Source organism: Telopea speciosissima, chromosome 7, assembly GCF_018873765.1.
Source record: "Telopea speciosissima isolate NSW1024214 ecotype Mountain lineage chromosome 7, Tspe_v1, whole genome shotgun sequence".
Classification (NCBI taxonomy): Eukaryota; Viridiplantae; Streptophyta; class Magnoliopsida; order Proteales; family Proteaceae; genus Telopea; species Telopea speciosissima.
Genome location: NC_057922.1, coordinates 31,274,898 through 31,302,784, shown reverse-complemented (window position 1 = coordinate 31,302,784; position 27,887 = coordinate 31,274,898). Strand labels below are relative to the sequence as shown.

General features: G+C 41.0%; 1 protein-coding gene across 4 annotated transcripts in view; it reads right to left on the bottom strand.

The window, feature by feature from the left end:
- Nucleotides 1–27,887, bottom strand: part of LOC122667524 — an 85,471-nt gene that overhangs the window by 33,760 nt on the left and 23,824 nt on the right. For all 4 annotated transcript variants that reach the window (XM_043863822.1, XM_043863823.1, XM_043863824.1 and 1 more), the window contains exons 4-6: nucleotides 18,145–18,271; nucleotides 17,610–17,704; nucleotides 16,488–16,611 (exon numbers count right to left, since the gene is read on the bottom strand). In XM_043863822.1, coding sequence (XP_043719757.1) covers nucleotides 16,488–16,611; nucleotides 17,610–17,704; nucleotides 18,145–18,271 — 346 coding nt within the window. The remainder of the gene's footprint in view (nucleotides 1–16,487; nucleotides 16,612–17,609; nucleotides 17,705–18,144; nucleotides 18,272–27,887) is intronic.

The window sequence follows — 27,887 nt, the reverse complement described above, 5'->3', positions numbered from 1 at the left end:
AACCAGCAATTCACCACCATTTTCTTAACTAGGCTGATCCAAGCATCACAAAAACCAAACCTGGTGAGCACCTGCCAAAGGAATACCCATTCTAACCGTCATAGGCCTTAGCCATGTCAAGCTTCAGTATGACATTGTGCCCCCTAATTTTCCTGTTGATATCCTGGGTTATCTCTTAGACAATGGAGATAGAATCATGAATGTTTCTGCCCTGCACCAACGCCCCCTGTTCTTCCGCTATGATAGAAGGAAGGATACCTGCCAGCCTGGTTGCAAAGATCTTTGCAATAATCTTATAGGCAAAACTGCAGAGACTAATGGGACGAAGATCAGACATTACCTCGGGATTCTCCTTTTTGGGAATGAGCACTAGGTTGGCGGAAGTGAAGCTCCTGGGCAACTCTCCACCAGTAAAAAAGTCCTGGACCGCCGCCCCAACATCCTTGCCCACTACCTCCCAGCAAGCAGTGAAAAAATGTCTCGACAAACCATCTGGACCTGGCGCGCTGTCACAAGACAAAGCGAAAACCGCCCCCTTCACCTCGTCCAAAGAGGGCAATCCAAGAAGCATAGCATTATCGGCCTCAGAAACAGCCTTTGGGATCACCGCCAGGAGATCCTCATCCACCACACAAGCCTGCGTGGTAAAAATTCCTGAGAAGTGCCTCACCGCCTCTGCCTGAACCCCTTCCGAATCAGAAATCCACTCACCATCTCCCCCTTTAATTCTCTGAACGGCGGCCTACCTCCTGCGAACATTTACCATAGAGTGGAAAAACTTTGTGTTGCGGTCCCCCTCCTTCAACCAAGTGACCCGGGATTTTTGCTTCCAGAATATCTCCTCTTGAAGTAGCATCTCCTGAAGGTGTTCCTTAGCAATCAAAACCGCCTCCCTGGACTCCTCAGAGGCTTGCTGGTCAAACAAAACTTCTGCCCTGCTCACAGAGTCTTCCACATCCCTGACCTTCTGATGGATGTTGCCAAACACCTCCTTATTCCATTTTCGAAGCGTACCTCGAAGTAACTTTAATTTCATAAAAAGTACAAACAGAGGCGAGCCCACCACCAGTCTGGCCTACTGGTCCCTAATAAAGTCCTGGAAGCCTGGGTGTCGAAGCCACATTTGCTGAAATTTAAAAGCAGAGAAGGAATGCAACCCAGCCATCTCGAAGGAAAGACCGAGTGGCGCATGATCCGAGTAGGTCCTATTAAAATGGGTCACGGTGCTCCTGGGGAAGGAATTCAGCCAAGAAGAACTAACAAGAAATCTGTCCAGTCTAGCCAAGACCGCCTTTACTTGATTATTCGACCAGGTAAACAAATTTCCAACATATCCTGCATCCACCAGGCCAGCTCTACTCACAAAGGACCCAAACTCATCAAGAGATTGCGAACACGCCGGTCTGCCCCCCAGCTTCTCCTCTGGATCCAACACCGCATTAAAGTCTCCACCCACTGCCCAAGGGAGAGAGACCCCTCCCGAGAGAGCCTCTAGCCGATCCCACAAAACCCTTCTCTCCATGGCTAAGCAACGGGCATGGACAAAAGTAACAAAGAACCGCCCCCTGCTGGCCTCTTCACATTCAAAAGTAATAAACTGGTCATGCTCCTCTACCAACTTGACTTTGAGGGTAGCCCTCCAGAACACCCAGAACCTGTCAGACACATGTAGCTCATCCAGCCCAATCTTCCGAAGTACATATCGCGCTTTACGCACTTGAGCTTTTGGTTCCGCAATAGCAACAATATCCACCTTGTGCAGAGACACCAATGATTTCAGTCGCCTAATCGTAGGCTTATTACCAACCCCCTGGGCATTCTAATAAACACAACTCATCAGAAACTGTTCCCGTGGGCAGCAGACGATCACATCGATCTTGTTACTCGTCTTTGTTCTCCTCCTCTGTTATACCCCCCTGTCTTGTCTTCTTTATCTTCTTCCTTTTGTACATATGCTCTGCCCCAAGAAATGCCGTTTTTGGATGAATCCGATGCCGCACACGACGACCTGCAGGTTCAGAGGCACTGCCCCCTGGCTCAAGCCTCTCAAGGGTGAAGCGTACTCTCTCCGCAAGAGCGGTATTGAAAGCCCTCAAATCTGCTCAAGATGGGGCCACGATCCAAAGTCATATCGTATCACACCCCTATAGCACAAGCCGGTTTTCGAGCCCTCATGTAAAGAAAGCTCCATTCTTTGAAATACCGCCGAGCCGTGTCCTCGGGATCGCGAGCGAGACCCCTGGGGGCTACCGCCTACATCCCGAACCACCACAGGCAAGCTCAAAACATCGCAACTGCTACCACCTCCCACAGCCTCAACACCTTCAACGCATAATTCTGCTTCATTCCCCGCCTCAAGAGGGCCATCTTCCTCCCCAAACTCCGTCTGATGCACCACCAAAGATCCACCGCCCTCCCTGGCTTCATCAGCCACCACACAAGGTGGCGTCTCCTCCTCCGCTGCCTGGGCCGTGCCTCTCAACGCAGAACCTGGGTTCTTTCCCTGAAGCGCCTGCAACTGTCCCCTCTATGTACTACCGTGCCGCCCTCCAACGACAGGCGGATTTGATTGATTGATAAAAAAAAAAAGTGATTTACAAATTCATTTTGGCTTCAAAACGTTAATTGTTTTGAGTAAAGGAAAAGAGCATTGATTGCTTCAATTGTACTTGTCAGAAGCTTTTGTCAAATAGCATTAATTGCTTCAATTATAAATAAAAAAGGGCGTAGTTTGCAAGAATTCTTTCTTGCTTTCGGTTATTCATAACCAATCGAAGCCACCAACACTTGCGTCAGTACCAACACTTGCGCCGGTACTAGCACCAGCGCCAGTACCAGCACCAACGCCCAGTGCCATCGACCTGTGCGATCCGCTAGGTCCCTGCCGACTGTGTCTAATCCGCAGTATCCTCCGCCTCTCCTCTCACTAGGTGCGATTGTTCTGCTTTAAATTTTTTCAAAATAAAAAAAATAGCAATCTTGAGATGGAGAAACATGCCGTTCCGATTGAGATGATTAAATTGCAAACTGTTGAATAATGTAAACCAGAATACCGTGGGGGTATTCTGGTCTTTTGGGTGCTTTAGTATTATGTTTTATAGTTGTTTATGTACTTGCCTAGCAGTATTGGCTAGGCGGGGTATTTTGGTCATGTAATTTCATATTCCAGCATTATAAATATAGGTGCACTGGTGATCACAATAGATCATTCAAGTTTTCTCGAGTTCTGTTTTTTAGTATTCTAGTTCTGAACATGGTATCGAGCTAGGGTTTTAAGACCTGCTCGATTGTTCAAAAACAACCCTTTTTCCCTTGATTCCTCTCCTCTCCCTTCTCCCTTCTCTCTTCTCTTCCTTTGATCCATTCAACCCTTTTTAGGGCAGCACCCATGAGGTGATCCATCTATGGTTCGAGTGCTGCCCTCCATCTCACCTCAATTTTAAAACCTAATTCAGATCGATAGCTGCTGCCATTATCTCTCTCTGCGATTCAGGATTGCTTCAGTTTTTTTTGGAGATCGATCTCATAACAGTTGGGAGATCAATTGGTTTCTTTGGAGCATCAATGCAGGCCTACGACAGCATCTATCCTCTCTGATTTCACATTGATTGAAGACCCCACAGCTGCAGCCTCTTTCCTCTTCTTATCGATCTCAAGCTCAGGGGTTTTGCAAAACCACGACACTTTATCGATTTGGTTCTTCTAAGCTGCTGTTTGGGAAGATTTTTTGAGGGATTATTCCCTGGTTATATTGCTGCACTCGACACTGTTTCAGCCTTGAATTCCTGCTGTTTTTTTGAAGATCAGAATTCTGTCCAATTTCAGATCGACCACTTGCAGAATTTTTGAAATTCAGTTTTTTCAAAAAACTCGAATTTTACCTTGCTGCCTTATGGGTGACTCGGAGGTTACATCAGCTGCTACTGGAGGAGATCAGACCAGGACTGATTTCTTGCCCTATGCTGCTGCCATAAAACTAGATGGTACCAATTATCTGATTTGGGCCAGATCCTTATCCCTCACGTGTGGTGTGGGGACTCACTGCCACCTTATCGTATCACCAAACAGCCCATCAAGAAGGGGCTGCCCGCACTAAATGGGCTGCTAATGATGCGATGGTGATGTCTTTTGTTCTGAATTCTACGACCATCGACATTTCTAGTCAGTACCTTCTCCTTGACACTGCGACTCGATATGGACTGCCGTCAAGGGTACTTATGGTCGTTCGGGGGTGGTGCTCGGGTTTATGAGATCCGAAAGACTCTTCAACACACTACCCGAAAGAGATGACAGTCACCAAGTACTATGCTGCCCTCAAGTGCTTATGGCAGCAATCGGATCACTATGCTCGATTCCGCCTACTACTGCTGCGATATTACACCTACCACACTTATGTGGATCGGTTTGAGTCTATGACTTCCTGGTTGGACTTAATGATGATTATGACCCTATTCGGGTGTAGGTTCTTGGTCGAGTTCCTTTTCCCACTTTGGAGGAAACTTTTTCATATGTTCACAGTGAAGAGACAAGGAGGGCTGCTATGATGATTACTCCTAAGGTTGTGATCAGCTTTATAGACTACTGGTTCCTTCACTCACGACATACTTGATAATGTTGCTACTACACTGCTAGTAAAGAGCCTGTGAAGTGTGATCATTGCCACAAACCATATCACACTAAGGCTCGGTGTTGGAAACTTCATGGGAAGCCTGCTGATTTTGAGAGCAAACGTGGTCGTGCTAAATCTAAAAACAAGGCCAATCACACCGAAAGTGTAGCTTCAGCTCCCACTCACCGACATTGGTTTCTCCCGGAAGAACTTCAAGCTCTCCGTCTCTGTTGAACACATCTGCTGCCCCACTACATCTGCTGCCAATTCAGGTTCCTTCTTTGCCCATACGTATTTCCTTTGCTGGTCATTGTGCATCCGTGGTCTCCACTCCTTGGATCATAGACTGCGGAGCTACGATCACATGACGGAGTTCCTCCAGTCTTTTTAATACCTACTTCCCTACCTCGGTAAAGACAAAGTAAAAATTGCTGATGGGTCCCTCTCCTCCATATCCGGGAAGGGCTCCATTGGTTGTTCTCCTTCATTGACTTTATCTTACGTGTTACATATTCCCAAGTTTACTACTAACCTTCTCTCCATTAGTAGTATCACTAAATCTTTAAACTGCAAAGTGACATTCTTTCCTACTCAGTGTGTTTTTCAGGAACTGGACTCGGGGAAGACGATTGGATCGGGTAAAGTGCATGGCGGATTGTACCTGCTTGATGGAGATCCTGCATCTACACCGGCTTTACCTTCTAGACTTTGTTCACCATCTTTTTCCTCCGAATTACACTTATGGCACTCTAGACTAGGACATCCACCTTTAGGAACCTTATCTACTTTATTTCCCGCATTCGGCAAAACTTATAATAAAGAAGATTTTTTGTGAGCCTTGTGTCTTGGCCAAACAGACACGTTCCACCTATCCTATTTCTAATAAAAGGTCATCTTCTTTATTTCATGTTGTTCATTCGATGTGTGGGGTCCTAGTAGAAAAGTTGCCCTTTCGGGTCATCGGTGGTATGTCACCTTTATTGATTGCTATTCTAGGTTTACTTGGGTTTATCGATGCACAACAAAAGTGAGGTTTTCTCATGTTTTCAGCACTTTCACCGCTGGTTCAAACTCAATTTCATACCACTATTCAAATTTTACGGAGTGATAATGGGCGAGAGTATATGGAAGGTCGGTTCCAAAATACCTGGCTGCCCAGGATCCTCCACCGGACCACTGTGTTGATACTCCACCCAAAAATGGTGTGTCGAGAGGAAGAACCGCCACCTCTTAGAGGTCGCTCGTGCCCTTTTGTTTGCCGGAATGTCCCCTCGGTTCATTGGGGGATGCTTGTTCTCATGCCGCCTATTTAATTAATAGGCTGCCATCAGTCCTTACTCTAAACCCCTGTTGAGCTACTACTTGGCTCTTCCTCCTTTATTGTTCCCCCTAAGGTGTTTGGCTGCGTGTGCTATGCCGGATACCAGTCCCGGGCAAGCTTGAACCCCGTAGTCTTGATTGCATTTTCTTGGGGTACTCGCTACTCGGAAGGGGTATAAATGCTATCACCCTCCATCCCGCCGGACTTTTGTCGGCATGGATGTTGTGTTTCATGAGCGTCTCTCCTCCTATGTGTCCCCACCTCTTCGGGGGAGAGTGTTAGCGAAGATGTGTTGATTGTTGAGCATCCTCCTCCACTCCATGCATGTCATAATGAGTCTGTTCAGCCTACTTACGGTCCTCCCCAGTCGGGAAAGTTCTTGTTCGGGGAGCGGACCACTCCGATCCGTGAGGCCGAGGTTCTGTTCGGGGAGCGAGACCCCTCAAGCCCAAACTCCTGTCCGAGAGAACCATTAGTGAATTTGAGAGGAGGATTGATGTTAGCACTATGAAGACCTATGGAAGGAGACATAATCGGGTTCAATCCTTTGCCGCTCCTGTACCCATCCAATTGCCGAACACTGGATCCGAACACCCTCTCCACTGGTAATGTTCCTTCTCTGACTTGCCTATTGCCCTTCGCAAGGTGTCGGGACTTGTACTCGACATCCCATATCTCATGTTGTCTCTTATGACTCCCTTTCCCCATCATTTCGTGCTTTTGTTACTTCTCTTTCTTACTTCGTGTTCCTAATAATTGGCGGAAGCTTTATCGGATGGAAAGTGGAAGGCGCCATGATGGAAGAAATGGAAGCTTTGAAAAAAATAACACATGGGAGCTTGTTGTTCTTCCACCTGGGAAGAAAACCGTTGGATGTAAATGGGTGTTTGTGGTGAAACACAAGGAGGATGGCACCGTGGATAGATATAAGGCACGGCTCGTTGCCAAGGGTTTTACTCGGACATACGGCATAGACTACCAGGAGACCTTTGCGCACTGTTGCAAAGTTGAATACGATTCGTGTGTTGTTATCTTGTGCAATCAACCTTGGTTGGGAGTTGCAACACTAGATGTTAAAAATGCCTTCTGAATGGAGCACTGGAGGAGGAGGTATACATGGACATTCCACCAGGGGTTCTCTTGTGAGATAATAGAGGAAAAGTGTGCGGTGAAGCGTGCAGCTGTATGGGCTAAACAATCGCCCCGGGCTTGGTTTGGTCGATTCCACAAGGCCATGATTTCGTGGGCTATAAGCGAGTAATGCTGATCACACACTCTTCATCAAGAGGGTTGGTGAAAAACTCACTGTTCTTATAGTCTACGTTGATGATATAGTGGTTCTGGCAATGATGGTGATGAGATCGAGACAGGTTGAAGACCTTCCTTAGCCAGGAATTTGAGATTAAAGATCTAGGCAAATTAAGATACTTTCTTGGGATTGAAGTGGCCAGATCTGCGAAAGGCATATTTCTCTCCCAAAGAAAGTATGTCCTAGACTTGTTGGCTGAAACCGGTTTGCTAGGCTGCCACCCTTCGGACACTCCTATGGATCCTCTTGTTCATTTCCAAGGAAAATGGGGGTGAGCTGTTGATAAAGGTCGGTACCAAAGACTTGTAGGGAAGCTGATTTACCTTTCACACACTCGTCCGGACATTCTTTTCTTTGTGAGTGCGTGAGTCAATTTATGCATGATCCCTACACTTCTCATATGGAGGCTGTTCTTCGTATTCTACATTATTTGAAGTCGCTCTGGAAAGGGCATTCTTTTGTCCTCACATGGTCACCTACGGGTAGAGGCATACACCGATGCTGATTGGGCTGGTTCAGCGAGATCGAAAGTCCATTTCTGGATATTGTTCTTTTGTAGGTGGAAATCTTGTTACAGGCGTAGCAAGCGAGAATGTAATTGCTCGTTCTAGTCTAGCCAAGCTGAATTGAGCTATGGCACAAGGAATTTGTGAGTTACTTTGGCTTAAAGGGCTGCTCTAGACTTGGGTCTACCTATTCGCCTTCCTATGATCTTTGTACTACGATAACAAGGCTGCAATCGGTATAGCACACAACCCGGTGCAGCATGACCGTACCAAAAATGTTGAGGTGGATAGGCATTTCATCAAGGAGAAATTAGAAGATGGGCGGATATGTATTCCCTTTGTGACTTCTTCGGATCAGCTGCGATATCTTCACCAAGGGTGCCTGGAAAATTATTTCACCCTAATCTAGTCAAGTTGGGCATGATCGACATATTTGCTCCAACTTGAGGGGGAGTGTTGAATAATGTAAACCAGAATACCGTGGGGGTATTCGGTCTTTTAGGTGCTTTAGTATTATGTTTTATAGTTGTTTATGTCTTGCCTAGCTGTATTGGCTAGGCGGGGTATTTGGTCATGTAATTTCATATTCCAGCATTATAAATATAGGTGCCTGGGTGATCACAATAGATCATTCAAGTTTTCTCAGTTCTGTTTTTTAGTATTCTAGTTCTAAACACAAACCTTTACTGGATCTGAGTTCAATAAATGGAAACGGAAGACTCAGTGTGGTTTAAAATATCTGAATATTTTCTATACCGTAACGAGTACTTTCAATGACTGTATTGATATTGAGGAATCTCAATGGGTTAGTGATGAAGATTTTTGCAAAGATTATTTGTTGAATTGCTTGTCAGATAGACTTGCAGAGACCTATAGTAAATTTGAAACTGCAAAAGAGATCTAAGATAATTTAGACGCTCAATTTAAGGAGAAGAGGAACTATCCAAAACTCATCTGGTGGATAAGTTCATAGACTTCAAATTTCAAGAAGACAAGGCAATCTTCCCTCAAGTAACTAATCTTGAGAATTTACGGTCTAAATTCAACCTAGAAAATATACCTATTTGTGATGCATTCCTAGTTTGTGCTATTATTTTTAAATTACCTTCGACTTGGCATTCTTTTAAAACTGAGATGTATAGAAAGAAAGTGCTAATGGGGCTGGATGATCTCAAGCGATTCATTCGAATCAAAGATGAGAACAGGGCTAGGAATAACTTGGAGATAGTTAAACAACAGTCAGTTGCTTACATGGTTACACATCCCAAGAAATTTTCTAAGAAATCCAAGCCACCTAAAAGTGAACCAAAGCAGTTGGAGGCCAAAAAGACTACTTTTAAAAAGGACAAGTGCCACAACTGTGGTAAGTGGGGTCACTATGCATCTGAGTGTAGACACCCTAAAAAGGGGGATTCTGACACACCAAAGAAGGAAGTCCACATGATGGTGGATAAGACTAAGCCTACAAATTTTGTTGTCATGGTTGGAAAGGGTGAGGCCAGATCTTCTTCAGATTGGTGGTTGGATTCTGGAGCAACCTGTCATGTGTGCAACAACAGGAACTTACTGACTGAGAAAGCCAACGTAGCAAAGACGGTTACCGTTGCCAATGGAGCATCAATGGAGGTGACTCAGAAAGGAATTGCAAATCTAGTCTTGCCTTCAGGTAAAACTTTAATTTTGAAAGATGTTAAAGTAGTTTCTGATTATGGAAAGAATTTAATTTCACTTAGCCTATTATGTGATGCTGGCATATGTGTTTCTTTTCATGGTGGTAGAGTAACTTTGTCTGTTAACTCTCATTATTTTGGTTGTGCTTATTTAGTCAATGGCATGTATAGATTAAGTTTAGCAAATGAAACAATTAATCAAGTTAGTTCAAATTTGCTTGATCCTAAAATATTACATTGCAAATTAGGACATGTGCATTATAGGAAATTACTCAAACTAGTTAAAACTTATAATTTGCCATTAGACACTTCGATTAAATTTGACATATGTGAAGTGTGTGCTCAAACCAAAATTACTAGAAAACCTTTCTGTTCGGTTTCTAGGAGTACACAATTTCTTGAATTAATATATTCTGACCTTTGTGATTTTAAAAGTTTCACTACCAGAGGTGGTCGGAAGTATTTAATTACTTTTATAGACGATTTTTCTAGGTATTGTCATATTTATCAGTTAAAATCGAAAGATGAAGCTTTTGAAAAATTCAAAATTTTCAAGAACCGAGTAGAAAATTAATTGAACTTAAAGATTAAAAGACTTAGAAGTGATAGAGATATAGAATATAAATTGTCAGAGTTCAAGGAAGTTTGTGCCTCCCAGGGCATAATACTTGAAACTACTGCTCCTTACTCTCTTCAATCAAACGACATAGCTGAACGTAAGAACAGGACGTTGATAGAAATGTTAAACTCCATGTTATTGACAGCTGGCATGCTTGTTTGTTATTGGGGAGAAGCAGTGTTGACTGCCAATCACATTCTAAATAGTTTACCACACTCTAAGTTGACTTCTACTCATGAAATTTGGCATAACCATCCCTGTAGATTTGACATTGTTAAAACTTGGGGTTGTATAGCTTATGTAAGGAGACAAGACCCTAGGAGACCTAAGGTGGGAACTAGAACCAACACTTGTATATATCTAGGATGTGCAGAAGACAGTGCTGCAAACCGATTTTTAGATCTCACAACCAATGTAGTGATAGAATCTATGGATGCTGTGTTTTTTTAGGATAAATTTCTCAAAGGCAAAAGCATGACCTTACCAGGTCTGACAAGAATGGTTACAGAATCACATTTGGAATCTGAACCAATTGTTTCTGACACTCATCCCACAATGCTCACTGAATCAGAGTCTAGACGTGTTTCTATTAGGGATCGAGTACTGCCCAAGAATTTTGGTGAGGACTTTGTGACTTACCATTTAGAGGTTGATCCATCCAACTTTAAGGAAGCGATGAGATCTAGGGGCCCACTATTATGGAAAGAAGCCATTGATGAAGAAATGAGCTCTTTAATGCATAATAAGACCTGGCAGCTCATTGATTTACCTAAAGGGGCTAAAACGATAGGCTGTAAATGGGTTTTGAAGAAGAAACTTAATCCTGACGGATCTATAGCCCGATATAAAGCACGCTTAGTAGCTAAAGGCTATACTCAAGTTAGTGGGATAGATTATTTTGATATCTACTCACTGGTCTGTCACTTGACTACGATAAGGATTCTTCTTGCTTTAGCATCTATTGAGCACTATGTTGTGCATCAAATGGATGTGAAAACAGTCTTTCTTAATGGAGACCTAATAGAAGAAATTTACATGAACCAACCTGAAGGGTTTGTCATGGAAGGTTTTGAAAAGAGAGTTTATAAGTTGAACAAATCTCTATATGGTCTTAAATAAGAACCTAAATTGTGGCATGAGAAGTTTGACAAGACAGTAAAGAGCTTTGGTTTCCATACCAGTAACTCGGATAAATGCCTTTACTTTCGGTTTGTGTCAAATAAAGTTACGATTATTTACTTGTATGTAGACGATATGTTGATTCTTGGTTCTGATCATTTTGTAGTGAGTGACATTAAAGCAACCTTGTTCAAAGAATTCGACATGAAAGATCTTGGTGTAGTAGACACCATTCTTGGTATGAAAGTAAGTTTTGATAGGCAAGGGATCACTCTTAGTCAAACTCATTACATTGAGAAACTACTTTCTAAATGGGGATATAATGATTGCAAACCGATTGAGACACCTTATGACTATAACCAACGACTGAAACCTAATACAGGTGAAACTGTGAATCAGTTGGATTATTCTAAACTGATTGGTAGTCTCATGCATGCAATGAGTTATACTAGACCAGACATAGCCTTTATAGTAGGCATGCTGAGTCGATTCACTAGTAATCCTGGCAAAGAGCATTGGGATGCTCTGACAAGGCTCATGAGATACCTTAAGGGTACTCTAAGGTATGTCTTACACTACACTAGACATCCTCCAATTTTGGAAGGATATTCTGATGCATCGTGGTGCTCAGATTTGGAAGACAGTAAATCTACCAGTGGATATGTCTTTACACTGGGTGGAGCTGCTGTTGCATGGAAATCCAAGAGACAGACTAGTATTGCTCTGTCATCTATGGAATCGGAACTTGTTGCTCTAGCTTCTGCAAGAGATGAAACAGAGTGGATCAAAGATCTGATTATGGATATTTCATTGAGAAGTTTGAAGTTAAACTCTCTATCTATATTCTGTGAAAATCAAGCTACAAAAACGATAGTAAACAGCTCACTCTTTAATGGAAAGAGGAGGCATATCAGGCTAAAACAAGCCATGCTGAATTATCTGACAGAACACGGAATCATCACTTTGATCGATGTGCAATCGAAAGATAATATGGCAGATGCCCTTACAAAGGGACTGAACAAAAATCGAACATTCAAAACTGCGGGAGAAATGGGATTAAAGACCCTTTAGATAGATCTTAATCTAATCCTATGTTATTTTAAATTATTCGAATCTCATCTAGCCATAATAAGCATTTGTGACAATTTACATATTTCAGATAATTTGGCAAGATTACTAAGCATGGAGGTTTGTGAAACCATTCCAAATCTGATGGTGTAGCAAATTTCTATATGATGTTTCCTTACTTTATTATTCCACAAAGAAATATGAAAATTTGTTTTGCTATGTTTCGTTGATATTATGCTTGTCTTGCAGTCCTTCATAATATGATGTGTCATTTCAAACTTGATGATACAACATCTGTGATTGATAATGACGATTATAATATTCCAAAAGGAAACATGATATGGTCCTTATGAAAGAGACTATATAGGGTCTTGTTCTTGTATAGAAACTTGACAGTAATGCTTATTATTGAATTTTGATTCATTTTCAGCCATTATATGAATTGTACTAAGTTCTTCTTGTTGAACTAGATACTTTTATATTTTTATACAAATGATTGAATTCATTTTTCTTATGAAATTCATATTTGATAAATTACAGAGGATGACGAAGATGGAGGAGAACGTTTAAATTTGGATCTCGATGATAATGACTTACTTGATGAGTAAAGTCATTAAGGATTGCAAGGATCTTTTTATTTTTTAATTAGTTCACTTGCATGTGGAACTTCTAGATGTTTGGATTTAGATTCGATCTAAAACTCAAAAGGTTTTATTTCTTGAAGTTTACTTTATGATCCGTTAAAGTTTTAAACATTCTGTTTATTTGATTCAATATTTCGTTTGAACAATGTTTATCTATTCTTGGTGCTAACTATATGTAGAACATATGAGGAGATTGTTCGGTATATTATATAACCTTATTATATGTTCTAATATAAGTCTACTTGAATAAGGAATTAGGGTGTAGTGGGCCCCACTTGATAGAACCCATCTAACCTAAAAACCCTAGTCTTTCCTATAAATACTAGCTGGAGGCAGCAACCTGTATTATTCCAAAACTCAATATGCAGGGTGTATTGCTTTAAGCAACCTTGTGCTTAAAACCCTAAACCCTAACATCTTCTGCATCCATTCCTAGTTTTGAGTATGATTCCCACTCACAGGGATGTGGTGGATCGTCTTTTATGGACGATATCTTCTCCTATCCAACCCACCAGCCGTACCCATACATGCTCCCAGAGGCATCATATCACAGTGGATTAGTGAGTAGTTCTTCACAGTTTGGTGACCCATATCCTTGGACAGGTTACTTTTAATATGTCAATGATGCAATTTACATGGCAACTGTGGAAGAATATATTCGTTTCTTCTCCCCGACTATGACATGGCATTCATATGTCCTACAATCAGAGGACAATGCTCGTCGGCTCCCTCGGACTATAAGTGGGATCGATCCTGGACGGCGAAATAATTATTATTAGTAGACACTTGATTGGTATTAGGAGAGTATATTGATATCATCCAACTTATGTACTTAATATTATGACTTATGAGTCATTGACTTTATGTTGGTATGATTTACTTGTTTAAATTGCTTATTATGTTCTCTAATACTTAAACAATGTGCAATTAACTAATTATACATTAGGATTGGCCGTATACTACCAATCAAGTGTGCAAATCCAAAACACCACTTTAGGTGACTATTGTTGCAATTTGAACATTTACATGTGTTTATATAGCCTAAAATAGGGTTTCCATGAAGTTTCAGGCCTTAATTTAGCCTAAAACCCACCGAAATGACTAACCGAAATCTTGCAGAAAAAATACCAAATTTTGGTATCTCGGAAATTTTGGTCAGGCCAAAATGGCATGCCGAAACAAGATTCAATCCTATCGGGGGAACATCCTCCACTTGCTTCTCCTCCAAAGTTCGTTGTTCGCTCTCGAAGAAAAAATACAAAAAAGCAAGCTACCAGGACTGCCACCATCTCACCCAGCCAATCGGCCTTACCGGATTCGAGTCCTATATGTGTTCCCACCTTGCCTGGTGAGTCTCTTCCTTCTAGTGATCCAAGTCTAAATTTACCAATTGCTATTCGAAAATCTAGTAGAACCTGTACCTAACATCTCATTTCTATCATACTTTGTTCATAAAGAGGACAGTTGACCATATTACTATCTTGATTGTCTATGTGGACAACATTCTTATTACTGGGAGCAGCACTGATGAGATAGCTCACCTGAAGAAGTTTCTGGGAACAAAATTAGAAATCAAAGATCTGGGAAAATTGAGATACTACCTGGGAATAGAAGTAGCCCATTCAGCTCAAGGGATTTCCCTCTCCCAACGGAAATACACCCTTGATCTCCTGTCAGTTACAGGTATGTTAGGTTGTAAACCAGTTAACACACTTGTTGAGCCTAATTCACATCTCAGGAGTAAAGATGGAGAACCCGTTGATAAGAGAAGCTACCAAAGGTTGGTTGGCAAGTTGATTTATTTATCTCACACTACACCAGATATAGCCTTTGTTGTTAGTGTGGTCAGTCAATATATGCACAGCCGTCATTCCTCACATTTAGATGTTGTCTATCGAATTTTGAGGTACTTGAAGGCTGCTCTTGGAAGATGTTCTCTTCTCATCACACAATCACCTCTGTATCGAGTCATTCACAGATACAGATTGGGCTGGCTGCCCCAATGATCGGAGGTCTACATCTAAGTACTACACCTTTGTTGGTGGAAACCTGGTCACCTGGCGGAGCAAGAAGCAAACAGTGGTGGCTCGGTCTAGTGCAAAAGCAGAATTTCAGGCCATGGCCCATGGTATTTGTGAGCTCCTCTGATTTCATGGGTTAATCAGGATCTCGGAGTCTCTGTTGAGGTGCCCATGCGCCTAAACTCTAACAACAAATCAGCAATCAGAATTGCCCACAATCCAGTTCAACATGATAGAACAAAGCATGTGGAGATTGATCGTCACTTCATCAAGGAGCAGTTGGAACAGGATCTCATTTGCATTTCATTTGCTATTTGTCCCATCCGATGGTCAGTTAGCTGATGTATTCACTAAAGGATTGACTACTAAAAGTTTTATTTCTACTGTTAGCAAGTTGGGCATGGTTGATATATATGCACCAACTTGAGGGGGAGTGTTGTAATATGGGTACAAGGGTATACTTGTCCATTAGGGTTCAGTTGGTGTTGCCCTAAGGGTATAATTGTAACTTGTACTTCATAAGAATTATTATAAATAGAGAGGACTTGTATCACATTAACATAAGTTCAATTCCCCAAAATCCATCAAGATTAAAGGAGATTTTATAGAAAAAGTAGGTTTCAGAAATACTTTATCTGTGTTTGAATGATGGTTTTTAATCTTATTTTGTGCTATAAATCGATGGATTAGGTAAAACTAAGTCAGTTGATGCATCAAACTTGATCATTTGCAAGAATTTGTACTCAAATCAACAAAATTTTTTTGTCTCGTTATATGTTGTTCTCCATTTTAGCGTTTATGCATGATAAATGTCATATATTGCTTATTTATATTGTTTTTTGCTCCAAAAGCGTATTTCCATGTGTATATTGACCATTTCCATGTGTATCTATAGCGTACGATATGTATCCCCGGTACAATACATCTTTTAAAATCACCCTTCCAATACGAAACCCAATACCGGTAGTTTAAACCTTGCTTGGTTCCTTATTTTTTAATAAAACTCTCCTTCATTTTCTACCTTATTTTGCATTTTTCTCTTTGAGCTGCATCAAACCCTGTTTGCACCATGATTATATTTGAAAATGGCAAACTGGGGTACCTTTTTCATTAAAGAACTGAAAGCAGAGTGTGAGAAAATCTTATCAAGATTTTCGTCTCTTTTTCTTCTTATAAAAGGAGCCAGCTAATAGTGCATCCAAATTCTCTAGATTACTACAAAATGTAAAGAAACCTTTCTATATGAGAAGCAAACCCAAGCAAACTACCAGAAGAATAATGGACATTCCCCATATATGTCTATGGATTGAAAATATATGGTTCGTCCAAAATTTCATTGCCATTGACTCCACAACCCAAGGAAATGTTGAGTTGATCACTTGATCTAGTCAATCTATAATCCATTTTCTTTCTTTATTTGCGCAAGCACAAATGAAGCAACACTGTTGAGAGCTGTTTAGAAGAATAAATACATCAGTGAGTACTCTTGCTCATTCACTTGAGAATCAAGAAAAGAACATATATCATTTTCAAACAAGAGAAAATAACAGAAATCTCAATGGAAGCCTCAAAAAGATTATCTGAGAAATGTAGATACTCACAGTGAACTTGGGCAAACGGAATTTGAATCTATCCACTAGTTCCATCATCAAGTCAACCAAATCAGAAAATGGACTATCAAGAACAATTCCTGCGATTGATGGATCCTCAGCTCCGTACATTAAGCTGCCAGGAACAACATCAAAGTGTTCACGGATAATAAATCATAGGAAGAAGATCTCCAAAAATGTTGGGGGAAAAAAAAGACAGGTATCTAACACAAACTAGCTCAGCCAAATAAATAAAGCTGAAACTTAAAAATGGTCAATGAAAATAGACAATATTAACAATGTTGCTATCGAAGCACATAATGACATTAGTGTGGTATATAGTACTAAAGATCTTACATTTAATTTATCATCCACATAAATTAAAATAAACAAATATCAGAGGCACGCAATTACTAATAAGACCCTTGCTCAAAGTGTCAGAAGCCAGCTTCTTACAAGTGGAGTGGCACTGACAAATTGAAATGAAATATAAATTCGCAAGAGTTTATCTGAAGTTTCACAATTTACTCCAAGCAGTGGTTAACATTATATACCCCTTTATCATGCTACCTGTTTTATAGGGGGAAATTTATTGTAAGTTTCATTCTTTATATAGTACCTTACTGTTCAAAGTAGCAAGCTGGGAATTGTTTTGCCACGGTTTCTTAATGATGTCCTAAAAGAGCTGGAGAAAATATTAATAAATTCAACTGAATAACAGAACAATGGTATGCTTGTTGGAGATTCCATAAAATGTAAAGATCCATGAAGACCCAAATACAAAAGTCCAATGGATGGACCAAGTCAGGCATCAATATGGATACAAATATGATCTATAAATCCATATCTTGATTTTTGACACACAACACTCAATCAAGATCCAGCATAGTTATTCCCAATGGGGAAAACTCAATTAAGTGCATATGAAAACATGGCAAACTCATACAAGCAATTCACAGATTTAAAATAAGAAGGTTGACAACAATTTGATCAAACCATGGATTTATATTAGGTGCAACAGCATTTTTGGCAGTCTGAATCAAACTCTCATCATTGCTGTTGGTACAAGTAAATCAAGATAGGTCCCTAAATTGTAAGTTCTGTGCAGTTAAGAACTTGTAGCAAGAATGATACCTGGTCACAGCTCCCATTGAACGGCCCCACAAACCAATGCATGACACATTACCATCTGCCCGCAAATAATCAACCACAGCCTTCAGATCATCCTTCTGTACAACGACCAATGTCAGATTGTAATAAGAGAGCGAGGAGGTTATCGTTTACCACCACCACCACCATGTAAATGAAGTTATAGACTTATAGGCTCTAACTAGAAGCATGAATAACTACTGAATAGAGGTTCCTATGTTTGCAAGTGTGGAAAGAGATTTACTTCCTGCTCTAACATGGAAATAACATTCTTTAAGAGGATGCTACAGATGACAAATATTCTAGTATTAGTAAAGGTCTGAGATCTCACTTTTGCACTCAGTTGATTGGATCATTTGATTCAAATCTATAAATAGCAAGCAAATGACTGAAAAAAAGGGTACAATAACATCATCTCTACTTTCAAATTCTTTAATGAAGGAAACAGCATTCATGAATCTGACCCCAAATAGTTGGGATACGGATTCATTGATTGATATATTATTACTTAGAAACTTACTTCATTCCATCCCAAAGTAACATATTCTCCTTCTGAGAGTCCAGATCCAGAAAAGTCCAGGGTGAAAACTGTAATGTACGAAGGCAGCAAAATTAGAGCAGCTTCACTAGCATCTGCTCTGCATCCACTGGGACAATCAAGAAAGATTTCTTGTCAGTAAAATTTTCAAACAGAGAAGTCTAGAAACCAACTCAGTTAACAAGTAACTTTGGATCTGTAGCACCTGCAAATAAAAATAAATAATAAGTTGTAAGTTCTGCTGATTTTATGAAAAGTCCCCCCCTCCTCCCCCGCGGGCCGCTTCTCCCCACGGCCATTTCAACCAATGAGGACAATATCGTGCAGAAACTTTCTGGACAGTCCTTTATCAAAGGAAAAGCTAACAGTCATGTATAATAGTGAATGGAGCAGTTTCCACATAAACTCCATATCTTGATCATAACCATTCAAAGTAGTGGAATCAACTATAATACCCCTGGCCTAGTTAAAAGAGTCGGTACCTATTCAATTAAATTTCAGGGGTTCAAAATGGAGAAATTGAAAAAACGGGGGAAGAACCTGCAGGGTAGACCCAATGGACTGGAGTACCAACAACATATGTTTTCTTCTTAGTAGGCCCTCATCCAATTGGCCTGACCAAGAGATTCCTTAATGATAAAAGAAACATGAGGGTGGGGGAAGAACATTGATGTGAATCAAACCGATGAGATGTTCTGGTTCATTCTATATTTTTTCTTTGACCATTTAAAAATATATAGTGGACCATATCATTACAATTGTCTGGTGAAGTTCTTTTTGGTATGAGACTTCGAGGCCCAACATACAGAATAGTGTCTCTCATTTCTCAGCACAATGCATGAGTGCCACTAGTCAGGGTACCATGGCAGTCAGATATCTTAGGCAGTGTTTGGTAACTCTCCTAAATAACAGATTTCCTGTTCTTCTGTGCTGCAGGAAAAGGAAAACACCCAAAAGGTGTTTGGTAAACCGGTCCGTTCTTTTGTTTCCCTAGCACAGACCGGAGGCAAAATTGTGCCAAAAAACAGTTTTTGCAAAACAAGTCTGACTTGTTATTCTGTTTTTCAATGAAACAACACCAAAACTGTTACCATTTGTTCCCGATAAAACTTGGGAACTTGTTGAGATAGCTCGACTTCAACAGCGAACTCCACACAGCTTTGTGCCCTACAGTCGTCACTCTCAATAGGTGAAGATAACCCCCTGATCTCTCTTGACTGGCCGGAGTCCTTTGGAGAAAAGGGTCCCAACCTGCTTCTGTCATGGATCAAGCTTCTACATAGGTAAACAATCTTTCCTTTTCTTCTTCGTCTTCGTCTTCATCTATTTCTTCTATTATTCTGCATCTTCATCTCTCCACCGCTTGCCCTTTCACGGAATGATGAACCCTAGATTCGGTGAGAGGGGCTACAATGCTTGCCCTTTCAAAGATTCAAACAGGTTTTTTCTCCATTTTGTGGTTTTCAACTAGAATTGATGCCTCTATTCACAAAGTGAAAACCCATTAAAGTACCTCCAAGAAGATTTAATAGATGGTTTGTTTTATGGGTTTTGTGATTGTAGTACGAATTCAACCGAATGCCATTTCTATTTTTCATTTTTCAATTCTCTCAGTTAGAAAAATCTTATCACTCACTTTGTTTTAAGAGAATTCAGAGCTATGTTGTTGTGTTTATGCCTTTGGCATTTCTCTGTGTGTGATGGAATGAACTTTTTTTTCCTTTTCTTTTGATGGAGGCGGGATTACATGTTGCTTAACTTAGTTAATGGGCTATCTTTTGTATTCACCTTGAGGATTTTCTTTGGGTGTTGGTTTGGTATTTTGTTTATTTTATTTTAGTTTTTTTGATTACTGACGGTATTTCTCATTGCGATTAAGGAAGGAGGGGAGGGGCTGGGAATCTTCTATTTTTCTGTGTTAATTTCATTTTGAGTTGACATTTTCTATCATCAGTTCAACGAAGTTCATCTGTTGTTGTGAATTTAAGGTTAACCTGTAGTTGTGAATTTAAGGTTCACTTTCTGCTATGAATTTAAGGTTCACTTTCTGGGGTGGGCCTTGGTGCAATGGTAAATGTTGCTCCATTGTGACCAAGTGGTCACGGGTTCGAGTCTGGAAACAGCCTCTTTGCGAAAGCAGGGGTAAGGCTGCTTACATATGACCCTCCCTAGACCCTGAAGTTGCGGGAGCCTCGTGCACTGGGTATGCCCTTTTTTTTTCTGCTATGAATTCTTTGAATGAGATTTTCTTTTCTGCAAAGTTTTGGATCCTCTAGTTTTGTTCCTACAAGTTGGGACTCTGGGGTTTCAACAATGGAAGGCATTGCTTGTACTTTGAGAGATGGGGAAGCCATGCCTAAGATTGATTATCTAATCTTGTCATGTCTCTTCCAATTAGTCTGGTAACTTATTACCAGACGAAGAAAAGAGCAGTTTTTATTATGAGCATTATTTGCTTGGAAGATGATGATCACTTCGTGCCTCCTATTTGGAGGAAGCTTACCATTGCCTATAACTGTTAGAGTTGTTAGTACATTTGTAACAGGGGTAGTTTGGGAACTAGTTGTCTTATTTTGTATTTTATCTTGTTTTGTCTCTTTTTTACCTTTTACCTCCCTAGGGAGATGGATGTAATAAGTCTATTAGTTCAATTCAAGTAATATAGAGTGTGGAGATGTCTCTCCAACATACAAGCATTACAACCGAAATATCACTCTTCCATTCTCTTGCTCTCTTCTTCTTCTCTTCCTCTCCTCCATCTTCTTCCTCTTCTCTTACCTACATCCTTAACCTAAAATCCAACTTGGTATCAGAGCTTTAGGTTTGAGAGTCGTATCATCACTCCTTTCCTCATTTTTTCCCTCTTTGAGATCCTAGAACTCAAAGGATTTCAAAGAAGAGGATCCTATGTAAACCTTTTGCTGAAGAGATATGAAATAGGTTCTCTACAACCTATTTAGGTGATTGAAGATGGTCCTTGAGCTACTTTGAAGCTCCATTGAAGTTGTTTTGAAGTAAACCAAGCAGCAGCTAGGGTTTCCACCAGCCCAAGATTGCAGGCCATGTCTCTCTCTTTCTTGGCATGTTTTTGGAGCTTGGAATAGCTCAATAGAATCGTACAAGGGTCCTATCTATGCTCCAAGTGTGCCTCCTTGATGAATGAAGGTACTGTCTAAGCCTAGCTCAGTTTCGTTGGGTCTGTTCTTCTGCCCAGATTTCTGCCAGTTGCAGGTTGAATCCATGGCTCAGTTCCATTTCAGCATGGGTTTGGCTGTTGGAGCAGCCCACTAGGATCGTATAAGGGTCCTATTTCTGGTCTTTGTGTTCTCCTTTGATGGATGAGGCCCTCCTTTGAGCCTTACTCAGTTTCGTGGTGACATTTTTTCTACCTAGGTAAACCCGATAATGCTGTATTTCCCTTGTTCTTGCATTTAGGGTATATTGGGCTTCTTGTTTGGTTGAGAAGTGAGTATGAATATCTGTATTTGAAATATTGGAGCTTGTGCAAGCTGTTTTTACTTCTTGAAGAGTGTGGGAGTAAAGCTTTGTCTTGCTGGAATCTCTGTTTTGTGTTGGGATCATTGCTTTGGGTTGAGTGTGCACTCCCCCTTGCTGGTTGTAATCTGTTTATGGTCAAGTGCTCTTTCCCATACACTATGGTTGATACATTTGCATCTGAGCTTGGTTCGGCTACCTCACAGCCTCTCCCCGTAGCTCCTCCAATTGTTTATGAGAGTGTGCCTACACAGATTTCCTTTTTGAAACTTGATGGCACTAATTATTTGGATTGGTCACACTCTGTGAGGCTTTCACTAAGAAGCAAATGGAAACTTGGGTACATTACAGGTACTATTACGGCTCCAGAGCCTAGTTCACCTACCTATGACCAATGGGAGGCCGACAATTCTACAGTCATGACATGGTTAATCTTCTCTATGACTCCTGAGATTGGACGAAGGTTTAAGGAGACTGCCAAGGCCATCTAGGACAGTGTTTCACAGACTTTTGAGCGAGTGGGTGACTCTGCCAAGGTCTACCAGCTTCACCAAAAGATTAACTCCATGAGGCAGGGTGATAGGACCATTTCAGAGTACTAAAATGCCTTCCTTAGCCTTTTGGAAGAATATGACCACTACAGGGATCTCCACTTGAAGGACCCAGAGGATGAGGCTAAGGTATATCGGACTCTTGAAAAAGAGCGGGTCTGCACCTTACTTGGTGGCCTGAACCCTGACTATAAGCCCATCAGGCTTCAGATCTTAGGCCGGTCTCCCTTTCCATCTCTTAGTGAGGTCTGTAGTTACTTACAGAGTGAGGAGACTCGGCGTGTTGCTATGGAGCCAGCTTCTGTATCCTCTCTTGAGAGGTCAGCTCTCAACTCCAGTTCTTCCCAAGACACCCGTGGAGGTGGTAGAGGCCTGGGGCCTAACCGAGAGGTAGCCAATACAATGGAGACAGTAGGTGCCAGTGGAGTTGGTTGAGACCGGTTTAAATGTGATCATTGTGGGAGAACTGGACACACCAAGGATAGGTGTTGGTCTCTTCATGGCCATCCTCCTAGCACGCGTGGTCGTGGTGGTCGTAGAGGGGGAGCTCGAGCTCACTCTGTGATGACTGAGGTAGATGCTACACAGGATGACTCCGCCTTTATGAATACAGTGGTTCGCCGGGTCATGTCACAGCTTAGCACATCTTCTACTCCTTTTGTAGCCAACTCCTCATCATCCTCAGCTTTACAGGTCTCTACTTCAGCCTCTACTGCAGCCCAGTCTTGGGTCATTGACTCTGGTGCCACTGACCATATGACTGGTACGTCCCATAATTATGATTCCTATACCATTTGCTCTGGTAAGGATAAGGTTAGGATAGCTGATGGTTCCCTATCCTCCATATCTGGTAAGGGTAGTATTCCTGTCACCTCATCTATTTCTCTTACTTCAATCCTTCATGTTCCTAACCTTACAGTTAATCTTTTATCTGTGAGTCACTTGACGAAATCTTTGAATTGCTGTGTCACATTTTTCCCTTCTCACTGTCTTTTTCAGGATTTGGTGACGAAGAGGATTATTGGTAGTGAACGTGAAGAGCAAGGCCTTTATCTTTTTTATCCTTTTTTGCCCACAGCTCAGTCTTATGTGTGTGGCCGTACTGATAGTAGTTCTGTGGAGTCTGTTATGTTATGGGATCGTCGTCTTGGCCACCCATCTTTTGTTGTCATGAGGAAACAGTTGCCTCACTTATTTTCTTCTGTTGCTTCTCCTCATGTTTTTCAATGTGAACCATGTATGTTTGCCAAACATTGTCGTTCCTCTTATCCATATCATGGTAATAGAACTACCGCTCCTTTTCATATTGTGCATACTGATGTGTGGGGACCTTCCCATACTACCTCTTTATTTGGTTATCGTTACTTTGTGTCCTTTGTTGATGATTTTTCTCGTACTACTTGGACTATTCTTATGAAACATAAAAGTGATGTTTGTGATGCTTTTAAACTTTTTATCAGATGATTTTTACTCAGTTTGACACTCATATCAAAGTTGTTCGATCTAATAAAGGGGGAGAATACATGTTTGGTAGCCTCCAAACCTTCTTCACTAATAATGGCATTCTCCATCAGCTAGCATGTGTTGACACACCCCAACAAAATGGGGTTGCTGAGAGGAAGAATCGCCATTTATTGGAGGTCACCCGTAGTCTCTTGTTTGGTATGCATGTCCCCAAGACTTTTTGGTCTGCTGCTCTTCTCACTGCCTCTTTTCTCATCAATCGCATGCCTACCAAACTCCTTGATTTCAAATCTCCCTTGGACATCTTATCTCCCAAGGCTTCTGCTTTCTCTCTTCCTCCTAAAGTCTTTGGTTGCGTTTGTTATGTGCATGTAAGCAAATCTGCACGCACTAAACTTAATCCCAAAGCCCTCAAGTGTCTCTTCCTTGGGTACTCTTCTACTACCAAGGGTTATAAGTGCTACCACCCTTCTTCTCGTCGGTGTTTTATCTCCAAGGATGTCACCTTCCTTGAATCTGTTCCTTTCTTTGCCCCTTCTCAGCATCCTCTTCAGGGGGAGAAGTGTGGAAGTGGTGAACAGGCTGCTGATTTCCTTCATTCTCCTATCTCCATCTCTCCTTTTATGTTTGACATTGGTACACACAAGACTGTGGATGTGGTTAATACTGGTGATCAATCAGGTATGAATACAGAATTGGTGGTTGAAAGTGGTCCTAGTAAGGAGAAGGATTACCACATTACATACAAAAAGGGTGAAGGCATACATAACCAAGGAAAGCAGACCTACCAAGTGTCTTCTTTGGATCCAGATCCACATCTTGAGATTCATCACTCTCAGCCAGGTGACATCCCTTCTCCTTCATGTGATTTAGATCTTCCTATTGCTGTTAGAAAAGGGAAAAGAGCTTGTACTAATCCTATAGCCCAGTTTGTTTCCTATGATGCTCTTTCTCCTACTAGTATTGCCTTTATCACTGTTCTTTCTACAGCTTCTATTCCCAGGAATGTTAGTGATGCTATGTCTGATCCAAAGTGGAGACAAGCTATGTCTGAGGAGATGATGGCACTTGAGAAAAATGATACTTGGCAATTGGTGGATCTTCCCAAGGGACGTGTTCCAGTTGGATGCAGATGGGTCTATACAATCAAGTATAAATCTGATGGTACTGTTAAGAGATACAAATCATGGTTGGTTGCCAAGGGGTACAGTCAAGTCTATGGGATTGACTATCAGGAGACATTCGCTCCTGTGGCTAAGCATAACTCTATAAGAGTTCTTTTATCACTAGCTGCCAACAAAGGTTGGCCATTATATCAGTTAGATGTAAAGAATGCCTTCCTCCATGGTGACTTGGAAGAGGAAGTGTACATGCAACCCCCACCAGGCTTCAAAATGCCTTCAGCTGAAGGAAAAGTTTGCTTCCTCAAGAAGGCACTATATGGTCTCAAACAGTCACCAAAGGCATGGTTCGAACGCTTTCGGCAAGCTATTCTGAAGAATGGATATTCCCAAAGCCAAGCTGATCACACTCTCTTTACCAAGCGGGGCAATGGTACCATCACAGCCCTCATTGTTTATGTTGATGATATTGTGATCACAGGAGATGATATAACTGAGATAGCCACACTGAAAAAATACTTGGCACAACAGTTTGAGATCAAAGATCTGGGCCCCTTGAAGTACTTCTTAGGAATTGAAGTATCAAGGACCAAGAAAGGAATCAACATATGTCAACGGAAGTTTGTCCTTGATTTACTGACAGAGACAGGGATGTTGGGCTGCAAACCAGCAAATTCTCCTATTAAGCAGAATCACAAACTAGGAGAAGATTGTGGTCCTTCTCTTGTTGATGCGGGAAAGTACCAAAGGCTGGTTGGGAAGCTTATCTATCTTGCTATGACACACCCAGATATCTCCTATGCTGTGAGAGTGGTGAGCCAATTCATGCATGCTCCCAAGAGTGGACACTTGGATGCCGTGTATCGCATTCTTAGGTATTTGAAGTCTTTCCCAGGGAAAGGACTGTTGTATGCCAGACACAATCACTTGAGAGTGGAAGGTTTCACTGATGCAGACTGGGCTGGCTCTATTACAGACAGGAGATCTACGACGGGCTATTGTACCTTTGTGGGAGGTAATTTGGTTACATGGAGGAGCAAAAAACAACATGTTGTAGCCAGATCCAGTGCAAAGGCAGAATTTAGAGCTATGGCTCATGGAGTGTGTGAACTCATATGGTTGAAAAGGCTTGTTCAGGACTAGGATTTGACACTGAAGGCCCTATGAGACTCTATTGTGACAACAAGGCTGCCATCAGTATTGCCCACAACCCTGTTCAGCATGACCGAACTAAGCATATTGAGATGGATAGACACTTCATCAAGGAGAAGATAGACTCTAGCCGCATTTGTACTCCTTTTGTGCAGACTGGTGATCAACTGGCAGACATCCTCACCAAGGCCCTTGCCTCTCCTCAGTTCAGTTCTCTCCTAAGCAAGCTGAGAATGCATGATATATATTCTCCAGCTTGAGGGGGAGTGTTAGAGTTGTTAGTAAATTTGTAACAGGGGTAGTTTGGGAACTAGACTGCGGACTAATTGTCTTATTTTGTATTTTATCTTGTTTGTCTCTTTTTTACCTTTTACCTCCCTAGGGAGATGGATGTAATAAGTCTATTAATTCTATTCAAGTAATATAGAGTGTGGAGATGTCTCTCCAACATACAAGCATTACAACCGAAACATCACTCTTCCATTCTCTTGCTCTCTTCTTCTTCTCTTCCTCTCCTCCATCTTCTTCCTCTTCTTTTACCTACATCCTTAACCTAAAATCCAACTATAACTAAGCTTTCTATTATAAGGAAATTTCCCAACTCAAAACCAGCCATCCATCATATCCACTTAGGTTTTCAGATGCCTCATTTACTCATCTAATTTCTATTGCTGCCTCCATGTTTTCAAAAATTTTGGGACATAGACGCATCTACCCATAATTTTCTCCAGGATGTACCTTTTTCTAGCACATTATAGCCGATTAGTTGGAAATGAAACATTAAAAAAGGCCTTTTTGTGACTGTAAGTCTGTACCAATGCTGATTTATCTCTGTTAATCAAATTCCCTTGGTATATTAATCAAGTATGGCTCTGTTTTTCTGTTTGTGTTTCTGATGTGATGTAATAGTAAACAATTGTGTGTTATACTCAATTGAAATGATAAATTGAGTAAAAGAAAGGGAAGAAGAGAATAGAAGTGAATCACTGAAGGTATTGTTCAAGATTTAGACTACTCATTATTATCTTATACTATATTTTCTGTCTAAAGAGTTCATTTCATATTGAAGTCACACTGATGCTGGGTATTTTTTATTATACTCTTTCATGATTTAATGTACATGTTGTTGTAACTAAGGACATCTTCTATGAGTTAGTTTCTGTTTGAAGTTTAGCAACTATTGCTGCATAAAGTAGCACTTGTTTATGAACCTGGACTGTAATTGTTGATTAGTGAATACAATTTGAAAACTGAAATTCAAATAATTGACTGTTGTAACTTTGTACATATTATTATACTCTTTCATGAGTTAATGAACATGTTGTTGTAACTGAGCTCTTGTTTTTTGAAAAATTTCAGACATAATGGCTAGTAGTTCAAATCCTAAAACAGAAACTGCTTACTGGTCCCTCAATGAGTTGAATATTTTCATCAATTTAATGATTGAGAATGTAAAGAATTGGAACAAAACTGCCGCCACTTTTAATAAACCGGGGAGGGCTGATATCCAAATTCGTTTAGAGGCTGTTGCGGGCCATACTTTCAGCCATAATTTCAAGGTGAAAGCACCCATTTGACCACTTTTAGTACTACAAATTACACCGTAGATGGTAAAATAAGTGCAGAGAATGCAAAGTCCGATTGCTGTTTCCTACATTGGAACCCTCAGTACTTATGTCCTTGGAGCAGAGTAAGTTGGTTGTCTTGTTTTACTGTGACAAAACTATTGGAGTTTCTTGAAATCCATATGATACAGTAGTTCTAAATTATCTGTTGTAATTTTTCCTCTCAGCATATTTGTTCAAAATTTAGATATCAGCATGAACAGATGAAGAGAACTAAATTGGGAATTTTTCTGGATAAGTTGAACTTGGAGAATTTTCCTAACTTGATTTTGTTGTATTAGGTGAGAGTTATGTACTAGAAAAAAAGAAAAGGGAGG